The sequence below is a fragment of the Alternaria ethzedia genome, assembly GCF_023757985.1.
Source record: "Alternaria ethzedia strain BMP 0044 chromosome Unknown scaffold_2, whole genome shotgun sequence".
Classification (NCBI taxonomy): domain Eukaryota; kingdom Fungi; phylum Ascomycota; class Dothideomycetes; order Pleosporales; family Pleosporaceae; genus Alternaria; species Alternaria ethzedia.
The window spans coordinates 90919-116725 of record NW_026056195.1 but is presented as its reverse complement, the minus strand read 5'-3'; the positions used below and the strand labels follow the sequence as shown (position 1 = coordinate 116725).

The following is a 25807-nucleotide window of genomic DNA, read 5'->3' as shown; positions in this document are numbered from 1 at the left end:
TATGTCTTTTCGTTGGCTTTGACTCGGCTTGTCTGGAGGGCTGAAGAAGAGATGGTGTCACCGTGGGGGTGTGGGTTCTCGACAAGTAGGCTGATATGCGCATGTACTCAGAAGGTAAGACAAATCCAGTCAAAAGCTGCTTCCAACCCTTCACTATCCCAACATCCCAGCGCCTTTACACCGCCACCTTCACTGTACATACACCAGGCACCACCGCCTCCCGCCACTGCCTTCACTGTAAACACACCAGGCAACAGCCCCACAATCCACATCCCCCTTCCCCCCTCCTCTACTCTCCCCTATATATTCCTCCCTCCCCTCGCACCCTTCCCTTCTCTTCCCCTCATCAAACTGGCGTCTGCAACAGACCAGTCCCTCGAGACGGAACTCCATACGCGTTTGATCCGACAGATTATCACGTGTCACCAGGAAAGCTTACGACCGGCCGGCGTAGCTTTCCAACGGTGATGCAGATCGTCTGTCAGACGGGCGCGTGGGAGTCTGATTTCGAGGGGGGGCTTCCTAACGGGAGCGGTTGGGGGAGTGGTGGGACCCCCAACGTGTGTGGTGGATATATGGGTTCTTTTCGTTGGTTACCTTGGCGAGTCTGGGGAACTGAAGAAGGGACGGTGAGATGAAGGGAACAGATAGTATTGCGACAAAAATTGAGACTGTTGAACCACGCTGACGAGAATGACCGTGGAGGATTGCGTGGTAAAGAGTGATAATTTCTACATCGAGAATAGATTCGAATATATACCAAGCGTTCAGCAATACCAAATGATTAGCAATGCAATGCACGTATTATCCTTCGCGAATCTTACAATGGAATGCCAACGACAGATAGTAATACGCCATTGACATCAACTTCAACACTTACCAACCCCCCAACAACCCCAAGCATTCTCCCTCCCCTTCTTCAGCCCCCTCTCCAGTAGTAAACCAGAGTAAAAGCAGCCAACGAAAAAGAACCCACACACCCACACACGTTGAGGATCCCACGCGCTCCCCCAACCGCCCCCGTCAAGGAAAGCCCCACCCCTATCAAGGTAATCTCGGAATCAGCCTACCGAGTGCCCACCGCAGCCCCATCTACGCCGTTAGCTATGACATTCTGTCTCTAGCTAATGTATTCAATGGTCGCAGGATAGAGGGTTTTGTCGGGTCGAAAACCTCCGGCGAGGTCTGTCAGGTAGGTATACTGGTCTGCATGCAGACTGGGTGGGTGGGGGAGGTGGAGGGGAGGTGGAGGGGAGGCGGAGGGGAGGTGGTGGGATCCTCGACGTGTGTGGGTGTGTGGGTTCTTTTCGTTGGCTTCCTTGGCTTGGCTTGGCTGGGGGGTTGAAGAAGGGGTGGTACTTCCAAGGTTCATGTCTCCTTCTCCTTTTCGAGGGAGAAGGAGAGACAGCGAGTGATCGAGACCTCCACCACCTCCCCTCCACCTCCCCACCCACCCAGAGCGGTGGGATCCTCGACGTGTGTGGGTGTGCGGGTTCTTTTCTTTTCGTTGGCTTCTTTACTCTGCTCTGGTGGAGGGAGGGCTGAAGAAGAGATGTTTTGTATGAAGTAGATCATTACCCTATGTCATTATTACTATCCCAATCAGCCATGTATCTCTGCCATATCCCATCATTATACATCCAATTGTTTACTTTAGATATTGTTAGTTGGGGGAATCGTAAAAATCGAAAGAAAAGAAAACCGCAGCCAGACATCTCTACGTCTACCGTAGTGAGACGTCAATCTCAATCCCTATTAATAACCCTCAAACTCCTCCTCGGATTCAACAGCACACCCCTCGCCCCCCAAAAGCTCGGCTCTTGGCCATCCAACAACCCATCCACAACACTCCCCTCACTATTCCGCCTCCCCCATCTATCCCCCTCCCCAGGCCCGCCATACGCCGTCGTAGGCATAGGATCCACACTGCCCCTCCTCGTAATATCAAAGCTACCCGCCGCAACACCCCCATGGCTACTACCGCCCAGCGTACCCGGCGGCCGCTCACTGCTGTTCTTACCCGAGCTACTAGTAAAAGTACCCTGTTTCTCCGCATTCGCACGTGTTTGTACGGCAGCAGCGTGCGACTTCCAGATCTGGACTTGGCGGCGGTAGATCCAGGCGCAGAAGGCGAAGTAGGCGGCGATGATGAAGAAGACGCCTGCGATGACGCCGGCGACGATGGCGGCGATGTTGGGGCCGCTGTCGCCGGATGAGGCACCCTGTGGGTTTCCGTTGACGACGTTGGTTATGGTTGCGCCGTCGGGACCCGTCATGGTGTAGGTCTGGGGTTTACCGGTTGCGAGGGGGCCTTGGGTGGGTGTTTGGACGGGGGCGGTGAGGGTGGCGCCGCCGGTTGCTGCGCCGCCGATTACGCTTTGCACGGCTTCGGGGACGGCGTAGCCGTAGGAGCCTTCGATGCCGGCTTCGACGCCGAAACCGCGTTGGTTGATTTGTTGGGCGAGGGGGTTGCCGGTGCTGCCTTTGTCTTTGGAGTTGTAGCCTTGGAGCGCGTTTTTGCCTGTTACGGCGGTGAATTGGTCGCTCCAGCCTAGGCTGCTCATGTTGAAGACGTAGATGCCGGGCGCGTCGCAGCCCAGGTCGGTGTTGTAGCCTCCTAGGACGATCATCTGGTGGTCCCAAACTTGGCATAGATGGCCGGCACGTGGGGGAGGTATGCTGGCCTTGTCGGTGCCTTGTTCAACTTCGATCCAGGAGAATGAGGGAACGGAAAGGATCCACATGTCGTCGCGCTGCGTTTGGGTGTCAAGCTTGCCAGGGTCATTGAGATCTTGACCGGCGAACATGTAGATGTTGTAAGATGAGCCGCTGGACATTATTAGCAAGGATTGCGAGTGGTAATGAAAGTAGGGTGTACTCACTCTGCAGCAGCTCCTACAACTGTACAAGGGTTGACTCGGTACTTCGGCGTCTTGCCAGAAGTACTCTGCTTGTACCATGTCGATGTCTCAATGTCGTAAACGTCGATGGTGTTCATCTGCGTCTGCGTTCTGTTAGCATCCGCTATCACAGCCTTAGCAGTCAACTTACGAAAGTAGCATTGTCACCACCGGTCAACCCAATCAAGAGACCTTCTTTTCCAAATCCAGGGACGTAGACGAGTGAACTATCCGCGCGCTCAGGGAAAGACGAGGTGTCTTGTAATCCGCCATACGTGATGTTTCGCCAGACACCGTCCGATCCAGCTGTCATGCCATCTCCTAGCGACTCCACAGCATTGTTGCTCTGACCGGGGAACGTAAACTCCAGCAAGCTCTTCAGGTACAACCGCGGAGTCTGAATGCTCCAGCCTTCCGTCGTGAGGAAATCCAAATGGCCAGCGAAGTAGAAGCCCCTTCCCAGCGTAGGAACAGTAAGACCAGCACCTTCGGCGACACGTTGTACAGACTGTCCAGCGTCTTCTGCCTCTTCTCCACCAGCTGAGGTCTTCGGGTCGGCATGTTCGATCCATTGCTTGCCTCCAATATTGTATTCCCAGACTGAGTTGTTTGAAGGGTCGGCCTGCGGGCTGTCGGAGAATTGGCCACCGTAGAGCCATAGCGAATCGTGCGATGCCCAGAGCTGACCGAGCGAAACAGCTGGTGGGCCTGTGGGCTTGGGGAGACCGGTCAGAGCGGGAGAGGCGACTTGCCAGGATTCGGTGAGATCGAGGGTGAGGAAGTCGTTGTCTGTATCATGTTAGCATTGAATGCGCAGGATTGCGCTGCCTCTTGTAACGTACTCCATGTATCCTCCTTCTGTTGGCCATCGGTAGTCCTGCGGAATCCGTACATGTACAGTGTTCCGTTGACGATGGCGCTCTGTCCGCTCCACCGTCTACACGCATCGGTCGGACTGTCTTCTCGTCTGACGAGCATCGAGCGTTCGGCATTGGCCTGGATCAAGTTCGCCGGGATCGCGCCACCCCGTACGCCGACGTGTTTGAGGGGATTGAGTTGGATGATCGGTAGCATCAATGCCAGTAGGACACTGAGGAGGCCGAATCGATACAGCTTCGTCGGAAGAAAGGATTGCGATGTGGTGGTCATACGCGACACGTTCTCGTTCGCCTCGTCCTCGTCGCAAACCGATTCCCAATCGTCTTCATCGTCAGCCAACCTCTCTCCGTCGGCGCTGAAGATATCGTTCCGGCTCCTAAACCTCAGCATCTTCGCGGGCCTTAACCTCCTCAAACTTTCTCCATGTGTCGGCACCGGACTCCTCTCCTCCATCATCTTATTCTCATCCACCAATCCCACCTCCGTGAATATCGACATGCGGCGACCCTCGGGCCTCGTCGCGGGTTGTGGTCGGACTTGCTCCATTGCTTATTATCGCTACCAAACACGTGCGCCCAGCTGGTCGCGTGCACGTCGTGGGGTAAAAAAAGGGCCGTCAAACGTAAACGAGTCGTGTTCGCAAAGGGTTCCTCGGGTCTCGTCAGGTGGAAGGAAGCCAGCGGGTAAATGGTCAAAATGACGTCGCAGTTCAGGAACAAGGTCGACACCCTTGACCCGGTTCTATTCGACGAGCGACGAGGGAGAGACGGGTTAACAGCCGGATACTATATGTGCCGGTACGCAGGATGCACGTTCGAGGGTGAGCGGGTGGCAAGGGCCCTGGCGAGGAGGCGTAGGCTGCGAAGGACGCTGATTTGAGCGTGGCACAAACAGCCGGAATGACAATCAGCTAGGTGGAGCGAATGGATGTCACTGCAGCAGAAGCGAGCGGGCGATGCGGATGCAGATGCAAAACGAGGGACGCGCAACCGAGAGTAACGCAACGGCTAGAACAACGACAATAACAGACACAGCGGCGATGGAGTGAAGGATTACACTGGGTACAGTAAGATAGAAGGGGGGGAAATACGGGCACCCAAATGTGGAGTGCAGCAGTACGAACCCTAATCCTCCATCCGCCTCCGCCAGCAGCCAGCCGACCCTACCTCGGAGCGCTGAAAGCGAGGCCATCCTGTCCGTTTCGTCGCCTCGCCTTCGCGCCAAAGCCGTTGACTGGCCGCGGATAGACAAGCCAACGTCATGGAGGGTGCCGGTTAGGGGAATGATCAGAAATCGCGCCATTGGCCTCGCAACGTTGCAAGCCCCGGCCGCCTTTGGGAGTGGCAGGGACCACCTGACATAAGCCAAGACAGGTGGAGACTCGAACAGGGAACTGCCCTTACACGCCCTCCAAGGGAAAAATCCGACACATCTGCAGCGCCTCGCTAGTAAGTTGTCGGATTTTTCCCTTGGAGGGCGTGCTTACGTGCTTGTCAGCCTGCACGAGGCTGGAGGTGTCACCATGTCGGGCTTGTGTTGTGATGTTTTCGAGGGGGTTTGTGTATGCACTCCACGATGTACTTTCCTTTCCCTTGAACATCTTCGTGGTGGCCAGACATCCATCGCATCTTCACCACGGACGAAGTTTGCCCCGCGCCCACCGCCAACCCAACCCAGTAGATCACACCACCCACTCACATCCGCAGACCGCGTCTATCCCAGCACCCTCCCACACATTCCATCGTACTCGGACCCTCTAAGCTCTCTAACACGATTTAGTCTCTCTACCTTACGCCGTATGGGTCCCGGAGATTTCAATAGCTCGTGCAGCGTGCGTTAGCCTTTGTGTCCACGTCCACCATCCACAGCCTCGTCCTTTCTACACCTGCATGCGGCTGTGGATCCACGTTTCGTGACCCTTGAAACCCTTCTTGTGTAATTCTATTTTGGGTTTTGCGCTGCACCTGTACCCCCGATTGTGGAATGTGTTGTGTTGTTTACCGTGCCTCACCGTGTAATGTAACTGTGTTGAGGCGTTGAGCGTGGCTGTGCGGCTCCGTAAACGCCGGATGTATCGACACAACGTTTACTTCGCCTTGCGTTGTTCGATGCTCGCTAGGCATATCCATGAACGCTGAATGACTAGAATACGCTATGCGCGATGCGCTACGCACGCGAAGTAGATTTCGTGTGGGTAAGGGTAACAATGGGGGCAAAAGATGTGGATGTGAGATTTCGGTTGGCACCCGAGCGCGATGTGGCGGAGGGGCTTAGTGGCTTTGTTGGCTCCGTTTAGCCACTTGTGAGAGAGGTCACGATGGAGGAGGATACGAGGTACATATGGATGGATGGAACGCTAGATGTTATGCTATGCTGCACTACGCGATGGTGTATATGTTTTTATATACTATGTACACGCGACAAATGCGTTACTCCAAGTAAGTCCAATGCACTACTGTCGCTTGAAGCGCTTGATGGCGACGCAACCCAGCAACGTTGTCAATTCATTTCCTATGAAAGGTCGTAGTACTCATCAATTTGCTCCCCATGCTCACTGGAGATGAAATCCATAATGTCATCCACGGTCCCGTCCAAATCATCTTCATCCACTTCTTTGCAGTTGTCGCGAAGAAGCTGAATCAGCTGGTCCAGCGCACTCTGCAGTACTTGCGGTGTCCAGATGTACTTGCGCTCTTCTGCCACTTCTTCTGCGATCTTGTCCCAATTGAAGTCTCCGTCTTCTTCACGGTCATCACGATGGTTTTGCAGGCTCGCGATCAGATCGTACTTGTCGCCCCATTGCATCTTGTCGCCAGTGGATATGGTCAGCTTCGGGCCCTCTGAGTCGGTCGAAGTGACAGCTGGCTGGACCTCCTCACCGGGAAGCTCATCGTTCTCCGTTGGTGCTGACACTTTACTATCTTGCTCGGACTGGTCGTCATCCGAGTGTTGCGATGAGCTGCTCGACGCAACGCTGCGTTGATCTTCGTCGTCTTCGATTGGGTCGTCGTCCTCAATTGAGTTCTCATTCTGCTCTTGTACTTCGTCGTTGCCGTCTCCTTGTGGTTGCTCTGGGGAGATGATCGGTGCGGTGCTGAATGGTTCCTCTTCATCGGATGGATCCTCCATCTCCTGCTCGGCGTCATCACCAGTTGTCGGTGATTGGGTACGGTTCGAGTCCAGAGCTGGATCTATCAGGGCTGGATCGATCAGAGCTGGATCTATTTGGGTTTCCTGCACAACTGGCTGGGTTTCCTCCACGACCTTGTCGTCGCCCTCTGCGTGCTCTGACTGATCGTCATTGGCAAGCTCCAGATCTGCTACTGACTCCTCAGAGACTTCAGGCTCGGGACGCTTCTCCGGTTCGTTTGCTTCCAGTGTATCGCTCTTCCGGGGGCGTCCACGCTTCTGGGACGGCGGCGAGGTTTTGGGTTGCTCGTCAACATCAGCAACCTCATCCGAGTTCGCAACGACATCTCCCGCCTCAGTCAGGCGGGGCGTTTGATCCTCGTTGGCTTCAGTCCCCTCGCTCTTCCGTGGCCGTCCACGCTTCTTCTTCGGCGGCGAGACCTTCGGTTGCTGATCGGCGTCAACCATCTCCTCATCTGAGTTCTCAATGACATCCCGTGTCTTGGTCGAGCGGGATTTGTCGTCATCATCAGCTTCAATGTCGTCGCTCTTCTTTGACTTTCTGCGTTTCTTCTTCTTCGGTGGGCTGTCCGCTTCCTTGCTGGCTTGTCCTTCTTCGTCGGTGTTGTCAACAATCTCGTCGGTCTCTGCCGTGCGGAACTTCTTGGGCTTCTTCACCTCCGAGCCTTCGCTCTTCCTTAGCCGCTTGGCTTTCTTGGGCGGCGGCAAGGCCTGGGCTTCTTCATCATCCGAGTTGTCGATGACGTCCTGTGACTTGGCAGAGCGAGGATTGGGTTTGGGTGTTGCGCCAGCCTCTCCCTTTGGCCGTCCGCGCTTCTTGGGAGTAGGCTCGGGAATCGCAGATTTAGAAGCAGCAGGCTTCTCCTTCCTCGGCTTGCGTTCGACCTCAATCTCTGGCGGAGATTCGCGCTTCTGCAGATTCCGCCACTTTTGCACGACCTGGATCCGGCTTCGGGTGTTGTCCATCTCACGGCTGACCTGCTGCCAGTTGATGTCTTTGATCGTGTATTCTTCCACTGGTGGTAACCCTTCTTCGGCGCGGTGGTCTTCGTCTCGTTGGGCGACCGTTGTGACGGCGCGGATGAAAAGGTCCTCCTCTTCTTCATCCCAGCGCGAAGACTTGAGCTTATCACCATATTGCAAGTAGTCGCGCCACCTGTTTTGACAGTCGTGCATGGAGCGATCCCCCATGCCTACTGAAATGACCTTCCACTTGTTGGGGTGCATCCCGTAGAACTGCTTCAGACGTTTGTCTTCCTCCTCTGTCCATACTCCCCTCTTGAACTGATGGTAGGTTTGGCGAATATGTCTTCTCAATCTGTCGTGCGAGCGTTCTGTGCGGAGGTGCTTGATGTCGTCCCAGAATTCCGCGCTTTCACGCGCGTCCTCGACGTCCTGAGGCGACCACTCGTTCTTGGATGATATAGTTCCATCCCCAGTGTTGAAGCTGGGGTCAGTTGGATTCCATTGTATGATGTCGACAAGTTCGGACACATCCAGGCCTTTCCTCTGCTGGTAGTCTACGATAGCTCGACGGATGAGCTCTTCCTCGTCTGCGGTGAAGTCGCCGGAGCTTCGTAGATCTGGGGGGTGTTGTAGGTCATGCTCGACGTTCAATGCTCTTTCTGCCGCGGTACCAGCTGGAGGATCTTTCCAGGTAAAGCTGTATCTGCCGCTCTCCCGCTTTGGTTTTGCTTTCCTCGCAGACGACCGCCTCTTCTTTGTCTTCTTCTTCTCTTTGAAATCGCTGTGATCATCACCGGACGGGGGAGCAACGTCTGCCTCATCACTGGAGACGGGCTCTCGCATGATGCTGTCCTCGTCTTCCTCTTCGCCCGACGGCTGAGCAGGCGTGCGAACCGGAGTAGGCTGGTTGTCGATCATATCCTTGTTCTTTTTTGTTTTCTTCAAACTGAGACGCGGCTTAGGCGTAGCTGTCTGCGCGTTGCTTGGCTCTCCGTTCGTGGGACGCGGATCGTCGTCGGGGATCTCGTAGAGGTTTCTGGATTTCGCGATGGGGGTTTGCGGCTTCTTGATTCGTTTTAGTTTCGACTTCTGGACGGTCCGTGGTTGCTCGGCGTCCTCGTCTTCCCCGCCTCCAATAAGGTCTCGAAGTGTAGTCAGCGACTTGGGCGTACCAATCTTCCGCCGCTTAGCCGATGAGGGTGTTCCGTCAGCGTCCCTTGCAGCAGGTTTGCGTGTATGTGCGTCGTTCGACTCCGGCGCGTCGGCTTCTTGAGCGCGCTTGTGTTTCGATGCCGTATGCGAGGGTGAGGCTGTCGCATCTGCGATCATGGTCGTGTCTCCGTCCTGGTTCATGTCTGCGTCGTGCATGGCGTCGCTGATAGCCCGATCGCGCTTCGACTGCTTGCTCTGCTTGTATGTGCGTTTGCCTTTGGTTGCGCTGGACGGAATGACGTGGCTGGACATGGGCGAGGAAGCAGTCGGTTGCGCGGGTCGCCCGGGAATTTGAGAGTCGGGTACCTCGACTGCGGTCGAGTGGGTGAAGGCATCGGCAGCAGGCGATTCGGGCTCCGGTTGCGTCGCGGGAAAGGGAAAAGGAGATGACGCTGGAACGTCGTTCTGGGCTAGCATGCCTTTACCTGGAGAAGTCGCGACACTCTTCTTCGTCAGACCGAGTGCGCTGTTTCGCTTTCGCTTCTTCTGGATGAGAGGAGAGGCGTCCTGGCTGCCGTCGACCTGGGAGAGGGTGCCAATGGAGCCGGCGGCGCCGATGCGCGTGCCCTTTTCGCTCATGAGCTGCTCTGACGCGGCGACGTCATCCATGTCTGGGTCTGCCACTCCAATGCGTCAGTCGTGGCTCTGGGCGGGAAGGCGGAGGTTGATGAGCGAAAAAGTGCCCATTAAAACGCGTCGAGGCCGTCTACTCACTAAAGTGGGACCTGCGCGCCGTGGCGGGGGAAGCTACCGTCGCGGCCTCGCGTTTTGGGGAAGGAACGGGCTGAGAAGAGGAAGTACCCATCCTTCTCCTCAGATCGCTGAAGATGGCATACCCAGGGCTGGATTCGAGCATTGGCGTCGTGATAGCCTTTTGCTGTCGCGAACTTTGTCGATAACTCCAAAAAATTGACGTGTCGCGCTGCGCGAGAGACGTTTCTGGTCCCTGACTAGCCAAACCCGGGCTAGGCTATCTCCCACCCCGGTTCACTGATACCCAGCGGTCCTCCCCACTCCCCGCTCACTCCTCTCGTCCCGTGCGAGGTTCGCGTATTCCGGATTGGATTGAGACCATGACTACTGTCACAGCACTAGCACCTTGTCTCACGATCCTACAACAGCCGCATCAATCGTACAGTAATCCCAAAGCCGGTTCGTTGCAGGATGTTCTCCAGCATTACGATAGACGGCCTACTCAAGCGCGTGGAGGTGGGAATAAAGGCGCGAATTCCCTTCATGATTCACATGTGCGTGTCGTCAACACTACTCTAGCTTCATTTGCTTGCGTAGTAGTATATCATCTCAACCTGGAGGCTTTTCTTCAAGTGTGACCTGCCAACTACATACCCTCGATAGGTATTGAGCATCCGGAAACGACCCAAGACTACTGGAATAGCTCTTTAGTGGCAACATCGTTCTTGTATTTGCTCTCTAGTCTCCTACAGCATCCTCTCACTTCTTCCATCTCGGGCACTCACTTGCTTGCATAGCTCTGACTCGTGGCATCTTCTCGATCGGTCTACTTCCATTCCCGCTTTCACTCACGATCACAACGACCCCCGATGTGATTGAGCCCCACTACTCATCACACACCTGATCAGTTGCATCAACTCTTCATGTTCATTTACCGGGTTGTCAACGAAAGAGGCGTTTAAAATCCCATTCATTCTCAAGCTCCATGAGATGGGTCAGCAACAGAAGCAGAACAAAACTCACTATATCGAACCGCAAGCCGTGCTAGCTGGCCTGGACGCAAGGATCGACGGTCTCGACGTCGCGATCGCTGGTCTGATGGCAGAGCAGCATACGTTGAAACGCGCTCGGGAATATATCCTTTCGACACATGACGTCGCAACAAGCAGTCCAGACGACAACACTGCTCCAGCAAAATCGGCTCTCAAATTACCCATGAGGCCTACATATCCTTCACTATTCCGTCAATCAAGGAGAGCGCAGTCAAGTCTCCGCCAGGAAGTACTAATTCGCAACGCTATGGAGAGGGAAAAGAGTTCATCGCCCCCAGGATCTGTTGGCTTGCTATCGAGCGACGAGTTCGAGGCTTCCTTTCCAGACCGTGATTTGTTTCGTGGAAACGGCGACAACAACGCAAATGGGAGTGGCGCCGACAACAGCGTTGAAGATGATGTTAGGCCATCCATCGAACGCACATCTTCTTCAACCGCGGAGAGCCACTCCACGAACTCTCCTACTACGACGGCGATTTCGGCTTCACGCAGCAACACTCCTTCCCCAGTAGGCGAGACAAGCGCACTCACTACATCATCTCGCAATGTTCGAGGCGCTCATTGGCAGGTAAAACGTGTTACCAAACGCAAGCTACAGGAGAATGCCGCCAAAGCCCGAGAAGTACGTAGGAGGAAATTAAAAGCGATATCAGCGGCAGTATGAGACTGAGACCTAAGTTCACGAGAAAGAGAAAAATGTTATGCGTCTCAATGCAGATGCAGGAGTTCATGTTGGCGTTGGGCGTTGTTGTCACGAAAGGAAAAGTTTGGGTAGGATTGGTACTAAGGAAGATTATATGTCTTCACTGGAAAATCAACTGCTGTCTCTTCTCTCTTCCATGGTCTCTAAGATTAACATAGTCCGTCCTACAAACCCATCAACCGGAAACACATTCTGGTGTCCCATTGAAAAACTTGACGCGACAACTACCTAGGTAGTTCCCAGAGTGAGCAGGGTTTACTACCATTATTCACGACACCTCTGATTCCATAACAGCTTTCAATAGCCACTATTGGAACCCCACACATTTCGAGATGCTTCTCCTATCCATCAGTCAACAGAAATTTGATGACTAGAGTTCAAGCTCACGCGATGCGCTGGACGTAACATCGAGGTGTGCAGGATAGCCCGGGTTTGTAGCTTTAAAGACAAGGTAGCGAAGGACGATGCGACATGAAATAGGGAGGACCAGTCATGCACTGGATCCATTGAACATACATCGCGCTTTCGGGTCAAGCAGGTGATCATTGTTCTGTTTTTCGGGCTGAGAGTCTCGTGCATCCCGTCACCGAATATCTAGCGATGCATTGACAGGGCAACTGTGTCGCACGCGAACATAGGCCACAGGCGCCGCCTCGCTGTGCGCGAACACTGGCAAGCCATGCAGTTTATCATTTAACTACAGTAGACTTAGGAGCGCTTAATAGACGGTCGATCATAGTGACATTAAGTGTAGCACGCATCGCTCTGAGCTCTTGTGCTTTCCTCATCAACGCCGTCGATGGGCCGGAAAGCGCGACGCGATGCAACACGCAGCTTCCTCCGCCTCAACGCCGCCATCCCACCCAACCAAACCATCAGAGTTTTCTTCCTCAACCGACGAGACAAGCCCGTCGCATCAATGAAAAAAAGGTAACCTGTCAGATTGCCATCAACGTCCTGCCTCCCAGCGCAACACGAAGTCGCAAACCAGTCGGCTGAAGATCATCGCCACGAGCGCCGAAGCACCACGTAAAAAAAGCCTCACTCCAGGACATCGAGGCTGATAGTCATCAACCAGGGTGGAGATTCTGTGGCTACTTAGAGTAACTCAGAAGAGGATGCATACTATTAGAGATTCTATGAAGTATGATCGACATGATGAGCAGAAGGAGGGACGGAGGGAGGGCGGTTTATATAGGCAGAGGGAGGGGTGCGCGGGCCAGGGGGGCACGTGATGCGTAGGCGGTTTTGGGAGAAGGATTTTTCACAAGATCCACTGTGTGTGGCCGGTGTTGGCCGGCAGGGCCTATCGTGGGGGCTGGGAGTGAAATTTCTGAGGGTGCGTGTTCGGTGTGGGATCATAGCGTTCGGCCTGCGATGTGCGTGCGGGCGGATTTTACTACTGTGACGCGTGTGAATGGTTGTTGTGGTGGTTTTGCGGAGACTGTACCACGGCGAAAATGGCGGCCGAATCAGGCTGGGTCAGGGGCGGTGGATAGCCGGCGGGTCGCGATCTTTGAAGCGTTTGCGCATGACGAGAACACGAAAAAAAGACGAGAACATCGCTGGATCAGGTCGCTTCAACTTGCGGATAACGAGCACGATGGCAACGAGCAGATTTGTGTGTCTGGCTCGATGAGCTTTCATTTGATCATGTCTCGTCGCAATATGACCCCGGTGTTGGCCGCCCGCTGCCAATCGCAAGTTCTTTACGCCTGCTCAGAAGGCTACTTTCGAACGCTTGAGCTACTCCATCACTACAATACTATGGAACCAATATCACTTGGACAGTGGAGAGCGATCTGCAATGGTCGTCTTTTTCTGTTCATCGCATATTATGTCTCCAGACCCTTGGTCGCAACTGCTGCGACGTTCAGCCTTACCTATTCCTCGTACACGCTAGAGATTGCAGTGCAATGGGCTGGGAGATCCGACCGATCCATTTGGTTCCAACCGTGCGATAGGTCAACTAGCAGTCTAAGCAAGAGATGCTCAACCACCTCTTCCACTCCTGCTCTTCCCAGACTTCCGGTTGACCTTAGGTGCCTCCTCTTCCTCCTCACTGTCCTCCACAACAAGCTTCGGCCCAACGGTCCTCCCGTCAAACCGCTGGCGTCGCTCACTGACATGAACACCCACCTCCCTCCCCCGCTTCCTATACCCCTTGACAAGCCACTCGCCAAACTTATACAGACAAGCCAACCGCGCCTCCCCTCCCTGAAGATGATTCACACCTTCAAGATACACTTTTTTGACCCCGCGATGCTCAAGCATCGGTCTGAATCCGAAGGCATCCAGAAAACCTTCTAGTTCGCGAGGTCTCTGGTATTGTGTGTACGCTCTATCGACGAGCTGAATCCAGTGGAATGACATGGCGATGGTGTCGAGCTGGGTGCACTTGAGCATTAGAGGGATGTCGAGGTTGCCGTCGATATCATAGTTGGCCCGGGTATACGGTATGTACTTTACGTGGGGGAAGTTGATGCGCTTGATGGCTGCGAATCCCTGGGTGGTAGCTACGCCATCGATCGTGACCGTGGGGAACGTGGAAAGGTAGTCTGCGAACCAGCGGGCGATTTTGAAGGGCTTCTTTGCATCGTACTTGAAGTCGAACCATTCGGTTGTTGTAAGCATGAAGAGAGTGACTTCGCTCAAGAGCTGCTTGTTTGCAAAGGCGAGAGCAGGGAGCCAGGGCGCGACTATCGCGGTCGTCAGCTCGTTGTCAGCCTCTCGATCGCAGATGATGAGGTCGTCTGGCCAGCGCCACGTGCAACATGGGTTATTGTAATTGTCGACGTGGAGATGCTTTGCTAGACTCGAGGCGTTGCGCGCATTCTCCAAGTAGGCCTCGAAGACGTCGCAACAAGGCTTACGGTATCTGAGGTGGCCATGATTCGCCAGCGTTGAGTCATTGTGCGCTGTCTCGAGTTGCAAGTAGGCTGCGAAGATCTTGAGACGTAGCTCGGCGGGTAAAATGAGGAACTTGGTGAACTTTGGCTCATGGACGGGTGCCGCTTCATGACTGACGACTTCGGGAATGAGGTTAGCCTCTGTCATTGTTGCGTTGCGAAGTGTCTACTTCTCTTGTAGTCTCGAGTTGTCGGTGACTGATATGATAGCATGGAGGCCTTGGTCCCCCCGCGCGGGTTGCCTGACGCCCTACTTACACGCCACCTGGGCAAGATTGTACACGTCACGTGATGTCTTTCTGCTTGCAGACCTGGTGTCTAGGTAAATTCACTCGAACGGCTGCGGATTGACATACCTAGGTAGGTACCCTGCTGCCTAAACCGAATGGTCAGTGCTCAGTCCCCTCCAACGTCATGTCTATCACCATATCCACTTACTGCATTGTTCTCGCTCAACGAGTCGCTACTCTCAACTCGGGATTGACAATCCGATATGCCGAAGTGTATACATTACGAGGTTGAAGTTTGTATTGGTCTCAAACTTCTTCGTCTACTTTACTAATCTATGGTGACAGGACGCTATTTCTTCCGAGTACATGCTCCTTGTCGCAAGAGCCACAGATCATGACGGTTGCGTGGACCAATCCGATGACCACTCACTTCTCGAGGCTTTTCAGGATCTTCTCGAGGGCGTTGGACACACCATGGAATACGAGACCGAACCCGTTCTACACACCACACCGAACGATGCGCTGAGTGATTCGCTCGCCCAACATAGTGAGAGCTCCAACCTATCTGTGGACCCATTCTACGAAGACCTCACGAAAGCTTTCCGCTATATTTCTTCTGCAGGTCTTTGGTATCTACGTTACGAGACATCTCTCCGCAGAACATCCGCAGATAAGGAGTTCACCAAGATAGCGAAGGCAAGCATGTCATACCTCAAGGACAACCGCGAATGTCGCTTTGACCCATTCATGCCGTACCATCAACAGTACATGTCCAGAACTCTGGTACAGCTTTACGAACACATGGGGTATGGTTCGCTCGGCGACGCTGTCTTTCGCCATATGACGGGCTGGTATGATGTATTCGACTTCGAGTGTGCACGATTCTGTGCGCATATGTGGGACGGACACTGTTCCTGCGGTTTTCTTTATGACGACCACGGCTCCATTGACATTCTTGCTTCACGCGATGTCCCGACCGCGGTGACATATATGCACCAAACGACGAACGACCTAATACCCATCGACCGGTTGGCGTTCCAGGATCTCGCAGAAAGAGTAGAAAAGTACTTGGCTTTCACCAACGACTACGATATCTGGCCGGATGCAAAAGTGGCAGCTTTTCGGGAATTCTCTGGTCCTGTCGTGGAATGGCTACACTACGAGAACGGCATTGAACGGATCGAGTGGACAGAATTCAAGGACATCGCTGCAGCAGTGACGGGATTTTTATCCTACGAGCCACCACCATACTTTCCCCACTTTTTCCGATTGCCGGCTGAGATTCGAAAGATCGTTTACCACCACTATCTCTCCGGAAACGGCGCTGTTTTCCTCTCCAGCTGTGATATCTGGGCATGTTGTATCTGGAACTATCAGTCGCTGACCGTTTGCAAACATAGCCAGAAGACTCTGACCCCAATCGGACAAGCTTACAACGATGTCGGACGTTGGTACGCGGCTTTGAGTCTCACATGCGGGCAGTTGCAGGGCGAGATCGTTGTCTTCATGCTGGAACGCACGCAGCAGATTGTTCTCAACCTCGAGAAGGGTGGCGGCGACGGCGGTGCGTGGTTCTACGACATTCTGGCTGCAATTCCTCGTGGTGACGGTCTGCGTGCAGTGAAGCACCTAGCCTTTTGTCTTGAGCATCTGTGCCACGACTCTCAGTCGTCACCCTATACAAAAAGCCCTATGGTGGAGCTCGCGCTTGCCTGTACTTCTCTCCGAGAAATTGAGTGGACAATTTATATCGAAGAGCTCTTCTGCTTTGACTCTTCAACCGGCTTGAGCAGCCCGCGGTCTGTAGACGCGCTACTAGATAGGTTCGCACTCCGCGCTTTGATCAATTGTGAGAGTCTGAAGCAGATTCGCATGAGAGGTTTTTATGAAAGTCTTGAATGGCAGCGTAGTCCAAGTGACTGGGACGTCCTTGTCGGCGTGGGGAAGTGGTTGATGAAGGGCATTCTGGTTCGACAAGAGCGGCACATTCAGGTGATCCTACACCCTCCTGAAATTGACTGGTATGGACTAGGAATACTCGTGGAGCTAGATGAGACAGATGAGAAAGAAGTAGAAGATATGTGCAAGGCGAAGAAAGCGAAGGCTTTGCTTGCACCAGTGCAGGCAGAGCAAGACCTAGGCCTTTTGCCAAGTCTCTTTGGCGACAAAGTTTGAGAAGGCATCGCATAGAGTAGGGTACAATGAATCTGTCTGGAAACATTCGAGTGCTATCATGATGCTCGTAACCGCTCCAGAATATGTGTCCAGAGCATAAACCTGCCTACTCAAGACTCTTAGCATCCCTCTCCCACTCAAATTCATCTTCATTTTTCCAATACTTAGTACCACTCTTCCTAAACCCCATCTTCTCCAACACTCTACCACTTCTCGCATTGGGCTTTTCCGTCTCGGCGATGAACCTCTTTACACCCTTCTCCGCCGCCGCCCACTGCATGACCGCTTCTGCAGCCTCGCGAGCTACACCCTGACCCCAATACGCCGGCGCAACACCGTAGAGCATTTCGACCATCTCTTCCCATGGTGGTAATGGATCGTCCAACTCGTCGCGTGGGGGTAGAGAGGTTGTGGTAGCATCTCGTACGCCTGCATAACCTAGCCATTCGATGTCGCCGAGTATTTGGCACACGTTATCCATCTCATCTCCATCGATGATCCAGACCTTCTCACTGGCATCCTTCAAAGACCGACCCATATCATCGCTGACTTGCTCTTTCGGTCGCCAGCCAACTGCAAAAGTGCCCAATCCTCTCTTCTCCCAACACTGCGCAATATCTCGTGTAGCGATCGACTTATGCATTTCTTCTTGCGTGCGCTTCACTACGGGAAACTTTTCGCCAAAGCCCATCTCGCAGAATGAGGTATCTGCGAGGAGGTTCGCGAAAAGAGTGACATAAGATGGGATTGAGATAGCCAATGGCGTGGGTACAATGATGAGTCGAGGTGTGACGAGGGCGAACCGCGAAAATGGTGTTGAGGACTGTTGAGAAGTCATCTTGAGGTGTGCAAGGTTTGATGAGATGCATGGACAGTCTTGCGGATACTTGTACACTTGGAAAGATGATAGAAGAGATGACTCGGAGGGTCTTCCGCCGCAAGAAGAAGCCACTAAGTGTAATCCAGCCTAGCGCAATATGACTCAAAATGATGGAGAAGCACCGGGTCACCTCATACAAGGGAAAACCTGAACAGGTCTGCAGACTACATTAACATGACTACATGCAAAGTGGGTGTGCTAACATCGATGTAGACCCCAGGGGGTTCACTTTTTCCCTAGGTTGACGTGAGATGATATCCTTATCATCTAATCTAGGCTATCTTGTTCGCCTTCATTGGCTCGATTTGGAAAGGCGAGAAATGCTTCCCGCGCATACTGTCCCAGCTCTCCACCAACGCCTCACACCTCCGCCAGCTGTTGTCCACCACTTTCTCGTGCTCTTCAACAGTCCTTTGCACCCAGCCATCCCTCTCATCTGCCACCATCACCACTTCGTCGCCTTTGCCGGTATATTTGTATTCTTTCCACGGCGTTTCTCCATTCGCGAAGCTGTTCCAGGTTCGTGCGTGCTGGGTAGAGATGTCCTTGAGTCTTTGTGACGGGTAGCGGAATTGGTACGTCTTGAACACGTAGTACACGTCGACCCAGTGATGCGCTTGCTGCCAGAAGGGACTGGTAGCGAAAGGATTGCGGACGTCGAATACGTACCGATAGACCTTCTTATTCGTATGCTGGGTGAGATACTGAGCTAAGTAGTGAGTCGGCGCTACAACTATCAGCTATGCACACAACATAATGCGGAATGTCTCACCATCAAAAACGACGTCGCCTACCCAACGTGCGCCTGCAGTTATGAATATGTTCTTGTCCATTCCCGGCGAGATGCCGTAAGCTTGCTCGATGAGGTCCGCACTTTTCTCGCCTAGCTGCTTTGCGATGCCTTTGAGGAAAGCGTCCGGGCTGACAGCAGTAATTGCTGACATCAACGTGACGCCCTGTATGTCTGAGTAAGATCTCGGTTTGGACGTATGATTGAGAAGGATCGACTTACCTCAAAGCCTGTAGTTCCCAGAATGATCTCGTTGACCCACTCGCATTTGCCAAGCAACTCAGGAAAGCGGTCCCATGTCACAGAGCCCGCTTCATCACCAAACCATTCTGAATCTTGAACAGAAAGCCACATATTACCAGCTGCTCGATGCTCGGCGGATTCTTCGACAATCTTTTCTACGTCCACTTGACGTAATTTCTTCAGACCTGCCTCGCCTTCTTCTTCGATTCCAACTCTTCTCAAGAAGCTGTTGTATGTCTCGCTTGCGCTTTCGGGTGATAGCGGTGCTGTCGTTGGCCCCATAATGCCAGACATGAGAATCGCTCTCTGGAACAGCGGACCCGAAGACGGAGGTTGGCGTAGCATGTGGGCGCAAATTGACATGGAGCCAGCGGACTCTCCAAAGGCAGTAACCTTCTTCTTGTCTCCTCCAAAGCCCTCGATGAACTTTTGGATCCAGAGAAGCGCATTTCGTTGATCGTTCAGTGCAAGATTTGCATTTCCAGCCTCCGGACTATGTAGATAGCCAAGCGCCCCCAAACGATATTGTATGCTCGCGGAGATGATGGGTTGGCCGTCGAGGATCGACTGCTCGACCATGAGAGATGTGTTGTGCTGCTCGTCAATCTTCCCGAGCACGAAGCCTCCCCCATGGATGTAGACCGATACAGGTAGTCTTGAAGAGGGTGGCTGCTGCTTGAGGCACGAAAGCGGTACATTCACCTGAAGGATAGCACATTTCAACTCGTCCGTTGAGTGTGGAAACTTTTCATCAGGGAAGTTACCGCCGCCCACCGCGTCAATGTTAAAGACTTGAGGGCATGCATAGCTGAGGGCATTAGCTTCTCTTGCCAGGGAAGCATTAAGGTAAGTCATACCCATGTTCCGTGAAGTCTTTCTTGCCCGCAAGCGTATCTGAGAGAACAGACCGCTTGAAGCGAGCGGGGATGGTGGCGTATGGTACGGCGCGAAACTGAACAACGTTGTCGGGCGTGACGATGCCTGTCATGGGGCCTAGGTCGGCATGGTGAAATGTGAAGGTCTGCGGCGCCTGCTGTTGTGAAGTCATGTTTGCTGTTCGATGGTTCTGTCACGCTATCGAGGAACCGCGAAGACAGGCACGAGATATATAAGACACCGACGGTGTACGCAGGCGACGCGCGGAACAATACCATTTCTAGACAGCCTTGTATCTACCGGGAAGTGGGGACCAGGCCCGTCGAACCGGTCGGAGGCGCAAGAAACATCCGATCCGCTTACAGAAACGCTGATTATCGATGCCTACAATGCTGCCTTGAGCTCTGTGATAGGCAAAATCCAGGATGAGTGGTGTGTCTGACAACAGACAAAATGCGCATCTCTTGCAGCTATAGTAGCTGGAGCGTGCGATACGCAGAGGCGTCACTTGATATTGTGACTGCAAGTAAGCCTCAGCCTTTCGGACTCAGAATGACTGCCGAAACACATCTTTGGTGGAGTAGCGGCGGGGTTATTCGTCGGCACATCAACGCGCGAGACCGATGATGAACGGTTGTAATAGAGCGCCGAGAAGCGAGCCAATCAGTTCGCTAAGAAAGTGCGAGCGTCTCATCTCGCGATGTATTGTACAACAAAGCTGTTGTTGCTCCTGGCGTTCGAGCGGTGGTGACGGTGATGACGTGAACGACTGCAGGAAGAATGGCCGGTGGTCGGTGTTTGCGCTAGCTCGAATCAGTGCTAGCTGGCTTTTCCGTTTCCAGACGCGTCGCGAAGCCTTCGGAGGTTAGACGCGTCCCATCGACGCGTCTGGCCTTCGCGACTAGCAGCGATGTTTAACAGCAGAAACGTAATATTATGTTTCAAGAACGGTACCTAGCGACAAGGTGGCTAGTACCCACAGGAGAACTCGACAAGTGGGCGCCACGACCCAGCCACAAAACTCTGCACGCCTCATTCGTACCTTCTCGTCTTGTTATGCACCGGCTCTGAACAGCAATACTGCCCTGCGATACCGCACGCTGACGTCGAAGCGCCCTAGAGGGAACGCCAGAAGTCGAATTTGAAACATTAAACGCCTTTACTGTCAATGTCTCGCTCCCGCGCCTATCCAGGTGACATCCACACCGCAAGATCACGAAAGGGCAACCTCTGCACGTATGTAGTGTAAGCTGGTCCGACTACTATGTCGTGACGACTGCAGATCTACTCTACTGTGATCCCAAGCGCTTACCTTCGATGTTTGTCATGTTTTACAGCTCAGCCCTTTTCTTGGTTTTCGCTGCATCTTCTCTCTTCGCTCAGGCCGCTGCAGAATGTACTCGGTTCTCCACCAATGGCTCGACGGCATCAACGTACGACTTCCATCGCTTCTACGACTTTAGGCAGCTTCATGATGACATCGACGGCGATGCGGCTTCTGCTTCGTCGTACGGAGAGGGTCACACGGACATGGAAGCAGCCAGCGGCCAGTCCAAGATCATCCAGGCTGCTCCTTGGGTTTCGGGCTGGAATGCGAGAGATTGGTATAGACCGTCGCCAAGGGACGATACGGTGGATATGTACTATAAACCGTCTCGTATATCAATCAGTAAGTTGAAGTCACCTTTCTGTTTCTACCAACTACTAACCACTCACAGGCAAGAATACCGACGCGTCGCAGGATTCTACGTATCTGACCTTGCACACGACAAGACTCTCCGATGGAAGCCAGGTGGCTGCTGAACTAGACTTTGCGGAATACAATGTCACCTACGCCTCTATCCGCATGTCCGCACGCATCAATGGAGCCAGCGGCGCAGTCGCGGCTTTCTTCACATACCATGATGACACGTCCGAGTCGGATATAGAGATACCAACCGGGTTAAAGGCTGACGAAGTGCACTACTCTAACCAGCCCACAACCGACCCCGACACTGATGCACCCATTGATGGTGCAACCTTCAATGTGTCAATGGAAGACTACCAACCTACCTCGGACTGGAACAACTATAGGCTGGACTGGGTACCCGGGAAGAGCGCGTGGTACATGAACGGTGCGCAATCAGCTGACACGGAAGTTAACGTACCGGATGCAGAGAGCATGATTATCCTCAGTCTATGGAGTAACGGAGGCATATTTTCGGGGCGTATGGATACCGGGCAAGAGGCCTGGTTCGATATCCAATGGGTTGAGCTGCTCTTCAATACGAGTGCTAGCGCCAGTACTAATCCTGAAGGAGATGTATGCTCGGTAGAGTCGTCGCCAGGCTCGCCGGTACCCAATGCCTCGCGCGGCCTTCAAGATCTGGTTGCTGGGCGTATTTGGTGGGCTATTAGGATGGCGTCAGCTGTTAGCTTCCTGGTGTTCGTATAGCGGCCCATGGCAAGCGGAATTTGGATATAACTGTGTTCATTTCGGACGCTGATCAGAAGCCGTAGAGACTTTCGCACAAAAGAGTGTCTCTACAATATATGGAATGAAGATACACGTCAAGGCTTGGCACTCCGTATGCGTTGGCGGATTATCGCGCCGTGGACGAGAACCGTGGGTCGAGAACCGTGGTCGTATTGTCCGCGTGAGGTTGTGTCTTGAGCGTCGTACGAATGAGCCGCTGTTGCAATGGTTCTAGATCCGCCTGCATTGAACGCGCAGCCATGAAAAGGCCTGTCGTCATATTGAGACGTTTAAGGCGAGTGCATGGTTTTTTGTCGTCGTTGAAGGATGTTCATACGCGTCGTGTGGAAGGACTCCTTAGCTCGCTTACGAGATTCACTGCCTAGATCGCTCATTGGACACCTTACCACTAATCGGAACATGTCACTTGAACGTGTGCATTCTGACAGCTGGGATAGCCGTTGCGTATAGACATAGCATGTATCTTTAGTAGTTGTAATCCGCTCGTCGCTGATGGGTCATCGCGAACGAAACATGACGTATTCACCACGCTAGCCAGAACCGCAGTTTCCAATTCCCCAGACACGCGCCCGCACCCCGCAAAGACGTCATCCTTCCATGCAACTCTGATGAAACGCGTTCTCATGCATTCCATGGCGCACGTACTGCTTTTTCCATCTCTGAACACGACACTCATACCCCGGAGATGGCTCCGATGAATCGATGACGCATCATCTCGCGCGCATTGACGATAACCTTGGAACCTGATGTTGGCCTAGCACCAAATGTCTAAATATCATGGGAGATGGAAACAAACTACCAATCATCCCTCCACACTCAATTACACCTAGTATACACATCTATGTGATTCAATATGCCGCTACTTCGCTTTACAAAGCCGCGAGTCGCCTCTGCTACAGGCACTATACCGGGCTCGAAATGTTCTCGTAGCGCTAGGCCTCATCCACTGCGGAATGGCGCCCAGAGCAGGCAGTATGCCAGCGAGCCCATCATCCCCAAGGTGCAGAATAGCGATTTCACATTGTACGTTCTGATGCCACCGCAACTCTCATCCCGATCCTCCTATAACGCGTATCCTTTAGTAAGTTCGCAGGTGTAGCCATGGCCTTCACCGGCGGTCTTTATTTCGCTATAAATTCAGATCTGCGTCCGTCGTCAAAGCAGAACCTCGCGGCCAATCTCCAGCCGCATCCAACTATGCCGGGCAAGATGGCTGGCGAGAACGAGGAAAACATGCGCAGCCACAAGATCACTATGAAAGGCGATCCCAGCGCACCTGGTGCCGGCAGGCCGGACCCAAATGAAGAGTTGGGTCCGAAGGCTATGGGTCACGGGGCTGCACCTTCACATGTAGCCGACCCGGTTCGTACAAGATGTCACCTTTTTTGTCTACTTCTTGATTGCTAAGTAACACCACAGGCCGATCCCCGCGGAAAGCCCAGAAGCTTCAACTACATGTCTGGAAAGCAAGAGGGTTTGTCGAATGGAGATACTCACCACAGCTCCCAGATTTCCAAGCAAGGAGAGATGAGCAAGAAGGGTGAGGGTGTGGCGGAGACTGCGAAGCTCAAGGGTACTGTGTCGACTAAGCGACCTGGTCCTGAGAATAAGGAACAGCGAGGCAAGGCTCAAATGGATGATGAGTAGCAAGTTTCGTTGATCATCACGCTTGGTATCATTTGATGGGGGGAGGAAATGTAGTAAAGAGAGTAGCAAACTGTAGTCAGATAAACAGGCACTCCAATACCATACCAGCAAAGACATTCCACTAGCCCGTGTGACTATCGCGCATTGTCAGATCACGTGTCGATTGTAAGCCTTGGCTTCACTGTGTCGCAACCAAAGTCCGCACTGTCAGAGCAACCATATTATTAGTTTTAAACTCCTACTCGTACAAGCCATGCCATGCCAACGCACACCTGTCCGCAGTTTGACCCATCCTCGTCCCCAAATAACTCCAAAAACCCATAGCAGATAGCCACCCAAGTTGTTTTCAACTTTTTGTAAGGAAACGAGCTCTTGACCTCCTACCAGAGGAGGAGTGGGAAGAGCTTTTTACCATCGTCGCCATATTGAGGAAAGAAAGGAAAGGAAAGATGGTACGCCGTGATCGCCATCGTGAGGTATCGTACAGGACATGAAGAAGTCGGAAGAGGTAGGTGCAACGCCGTGCAGATTATCCGAAAGAAAAGGGAGATGTGGAATGAGGGGTTCAACCGGACGTGTCGTTTTTTAGGACGGCAGCAGGGGGGGCCTGGAGTGTGTCGGGTGATGGCGCTGTTGTCATCGAAGTGAATATGGGCGTTAATGTGGTAGTCGACGTCGATGCAGGAGTCGCAGTCGCCTCGGTGGCATCGATATGTTCCTCTTGGGTCGTGGAAGGTTTCTCGGCCGCCTTCTCAACCGTACCAGCATCGTACTCTCCACCTCCAATCGTCGTCTTCTTCTCACACCCCATCTCAACATCAACAAACGTCTCCTCACTCCCACACCTCGGCAGCTTCTTGCCGCTGTTCTCAGCAACGTATTCATCATACGTCTTGCCCGCCTTCTTAGCTTCCTTGCGCACATGTCTCACACGCCATAGCCAGACCGCTTGGCTGGCAAAGATGCCAGTCTCGAGGACCATGCAGGCGATGTATAGACTGGCGCCGAGAGCATCGAACCATTGCTGCGCGACGACGGCCATGAGCGAGAAGAAGGCGCCGAGGTAGTCGATGGTGAGGAACCAGAAGTCGATGCCGATGACGCGGCCGTTGCGCTTGGCGAGCTCGAAGTATGGCGGGATTAGACCGATGACTTGGATGACAGATGCGGAGATGGCCATTAGCATCATGGGCCATTCGACACCGCGGCTGTATGGACCCTGTACGGTATTTCGTTAGTAGTTTTCTACAAGATGGTGATTTGTAGCGTGTGGTTGACTTACGCGCAGTGTAAGAATGAGGATAAGTTCCATGATACCGAAGCTAGCTGCAAGAGCGATGGTCGCCAGAGTAGCTGTCCAGACCCGCCATTTGTTGTGGTAGTAGAGTGTTTGGCCCCATGCGATTAGGGTCAGACTGGCGAAAGCTTGAGGTTGGAATTGGAGGGCGAAGTTGAAGTTCTAATCACACGTAAGTAAAAGGTGAGATAGACTGTGCGGTGGGTGATGGCATACCTGAACAATCGCATATACACCAAACGGTACGCCGCCTGCATCCTATGGTTAGCTGAGTCGGCCAGGCTCGTCCATTTGGGGTGTCGCACAAATTGACCAGAGTATCAGCATGGTGCCTGGAAGACCTTCGGTGCTCTTCCGCCGCCAGTTGGTCCATATTCTTCGGTAAGGTCAGCGGACTGCCATGTGCAATGTTGTTGCGTGTGACACTTACTGTGGAATGATTTGTATACACCAGCAGCTGCATTCGGACCTTTGTTAGCAAGTGCTTCGTGGGGTCAAGGGCTTGACGTGGGGTTGCATACACTTTACTCAAGTTAGCATAGCCCTTAGCCACGAAACGTTCGGAGGTACTCACCAGTGCCGAGCGTCTAGAGAACCAGATCGTATGTCAGTATCATGACTCAAGTCAAAAACGTGGGTGGAGCAGAGAAACCTACACCAAGGATATTCGCAGCCTAGCGTTTGGAGTCAGTATGTTGGAGCTGTATGCGATATTGATGGTACTACTCA

At 53.2% G+C, this 25807-nt stretch overlaps 9 protein-coding genes across 9 annotated transcripts; 3 read left to right on the top strand and 6 right to left on the bottom strand.

Annotated features, from left to right (window-relative positions):
- Positions 1-1745: 1745 nt before the first annotated feature.
- On the bottom strand, positions 1746-4169 carry J4E87_000844 (uncharacterized protein; the record flags this gene model as incomplete). The annotated part of the gene is made up of 4 exons (XM_049372496.1): positions 1746-2829; positions 2883-3004; positions 3052-3689; positions 3743-4169. The coding sequence occupies 4 exons, from the start codon at positions 4167-4169 to the stop codon at positions 1746-1748; spliced, it is 2271 nt and encodes a 756-aa protein (XP_049237154.1).
- Positions 4170-6290: 2121 nt separating this feature from the next.
- On the bottom strand, positions 6291-9716 carry J4E87_000843 (uncharacterized protein; the record flags this gene model as incomplete). The annotated part of the gene is made up of 1 exon (XM_049372495.1): positions 6291-9716. The coding sequence occupies one exon, from the start codon at positions 9714-9716 to the stop codon at positions 6291-6293; it is 3426 nt and encodes a 1141-aa protein (XP_049237153.1).
- A 3831-nt stretch (positions 9717-13547) lies between these two features.
- J4E87_000842 (uncharacterized protein) lies at positions 13548-14612 on the bottom strand (the record flags this gene model as incomplete). Its single annotated transcript, XM_049372494.1, has 1 exon — positions 13548-14612. The coding sequence occupies one exon, from the start codon at positions 14610-14612 to the stop codon at positions 13548-13550; it is 1065 nt and encodes a 354-aa protein (XP_049237152.1).
- A 476-nt stretch (positions 14613-15088) lies between these two features.
- On the top strand, positions 15089-16869 carry J4E87_000841 (uncharacterized protein; the record flags this gene model as incomplete). The annotated part of the gene is made up of 2 exons (XM_049372493.1): positions 15089-15094; positions 15142-16869. The coding sequence occupies 2 exons, from the start codon at positions 15089-15091 to the stop codon at positions 16867-16869; spliced, it is 1734 nt and encodes a 577-aa protein (XP_049237151.1).
- Positions 16870-16975: 106 nt separating this feature from the next.
- On the bottom strand, positions 16976-17707 carry J4E87_000840 (uncharacterized protein; the record flags this gene model as incomplete). Its single annotated transcript, XM_049372492.1, has 1 exon — positions 16976-17707. One exon carries the CDS (start codon positions 17705-17707, stop codon positions 16976-16978), a length of 732 nt encoding a protein of 243 aa, XP_049237150.1.
- A 314-nt stretch (positions 17708-18021) lies between these two features.
- J4E87_000839 (uncharacterized protein) lies at positions 18022-19830 on the bottom strand (the record flags this gene model as incomplete). Its single annotated transcript, XM_049372491.1, has 4 exons — positions 18022-18476; positions 18522-18705; positions 18762-19590; positions 19640-19830. 4 exons carry the CDS (start codon positions 19828-19830, stop codon positions 18022-18024), a joined length of 1659 nt encoding a protein of 552 aa, XP_049237149.1.
- A 1145-nt stretch (positions 19831-20975) lies between these two features.
- J4E87_000838 (uncharacterized protein) lies at positions 20976-22092 on the top strand (the record flags this gene model as incomplete). Its single annotated transcript, XM_049372490.1, has 2 exons — positions 20976-21327; positions 21377-22092. 2 exons carry the CDS (start codon positions 20976-20978, stop codon positions 22090-22092), a joined length of 1068 nt encoding a protein of 355 aa, XP_049237148.1.
- Positions 22093-23052: 960 nt separating this feature from the next.
- On the top strand, positions 23053-23781 carry J4E87_000837 (uncharacterized protein; the record flags this gene model as incomplete). The annotated part of the gene is made up of 4 exons (XM_049372489.1): positions 23053-23060; positions 23141-23157; positions 23228-23496; positions 23554-23781. 4 exons carry the CDS (start codon positions 23053-23055, stop codon positions 23779-23781), a joined length of 522 nt encoding a protein of 173 aa, XP_049237147.1.
- A 565-nt stretch (positions 23782-24346) lies between these two features.
- J4E87_000836 (uncharacterized protein) lies at positions 24347-25405 on the bottom strand (the record flags this gene model as incomplete). Its single annotated transcript, XM_049372488.1, has 4 exons — positions 24347-25000; positions 25064-25240; positions 25295-25329; positions 25384-25405. The coding sequence occupies 4 exons, from the start codon at positions 25403-25405 to the stop codon at positions 24347-24349; spliced, it is 888 nt and encodes a 295-aa protein (XP_049237146.1).
- Positions 25406-25807: the final 402 nt, after the last annotated feature.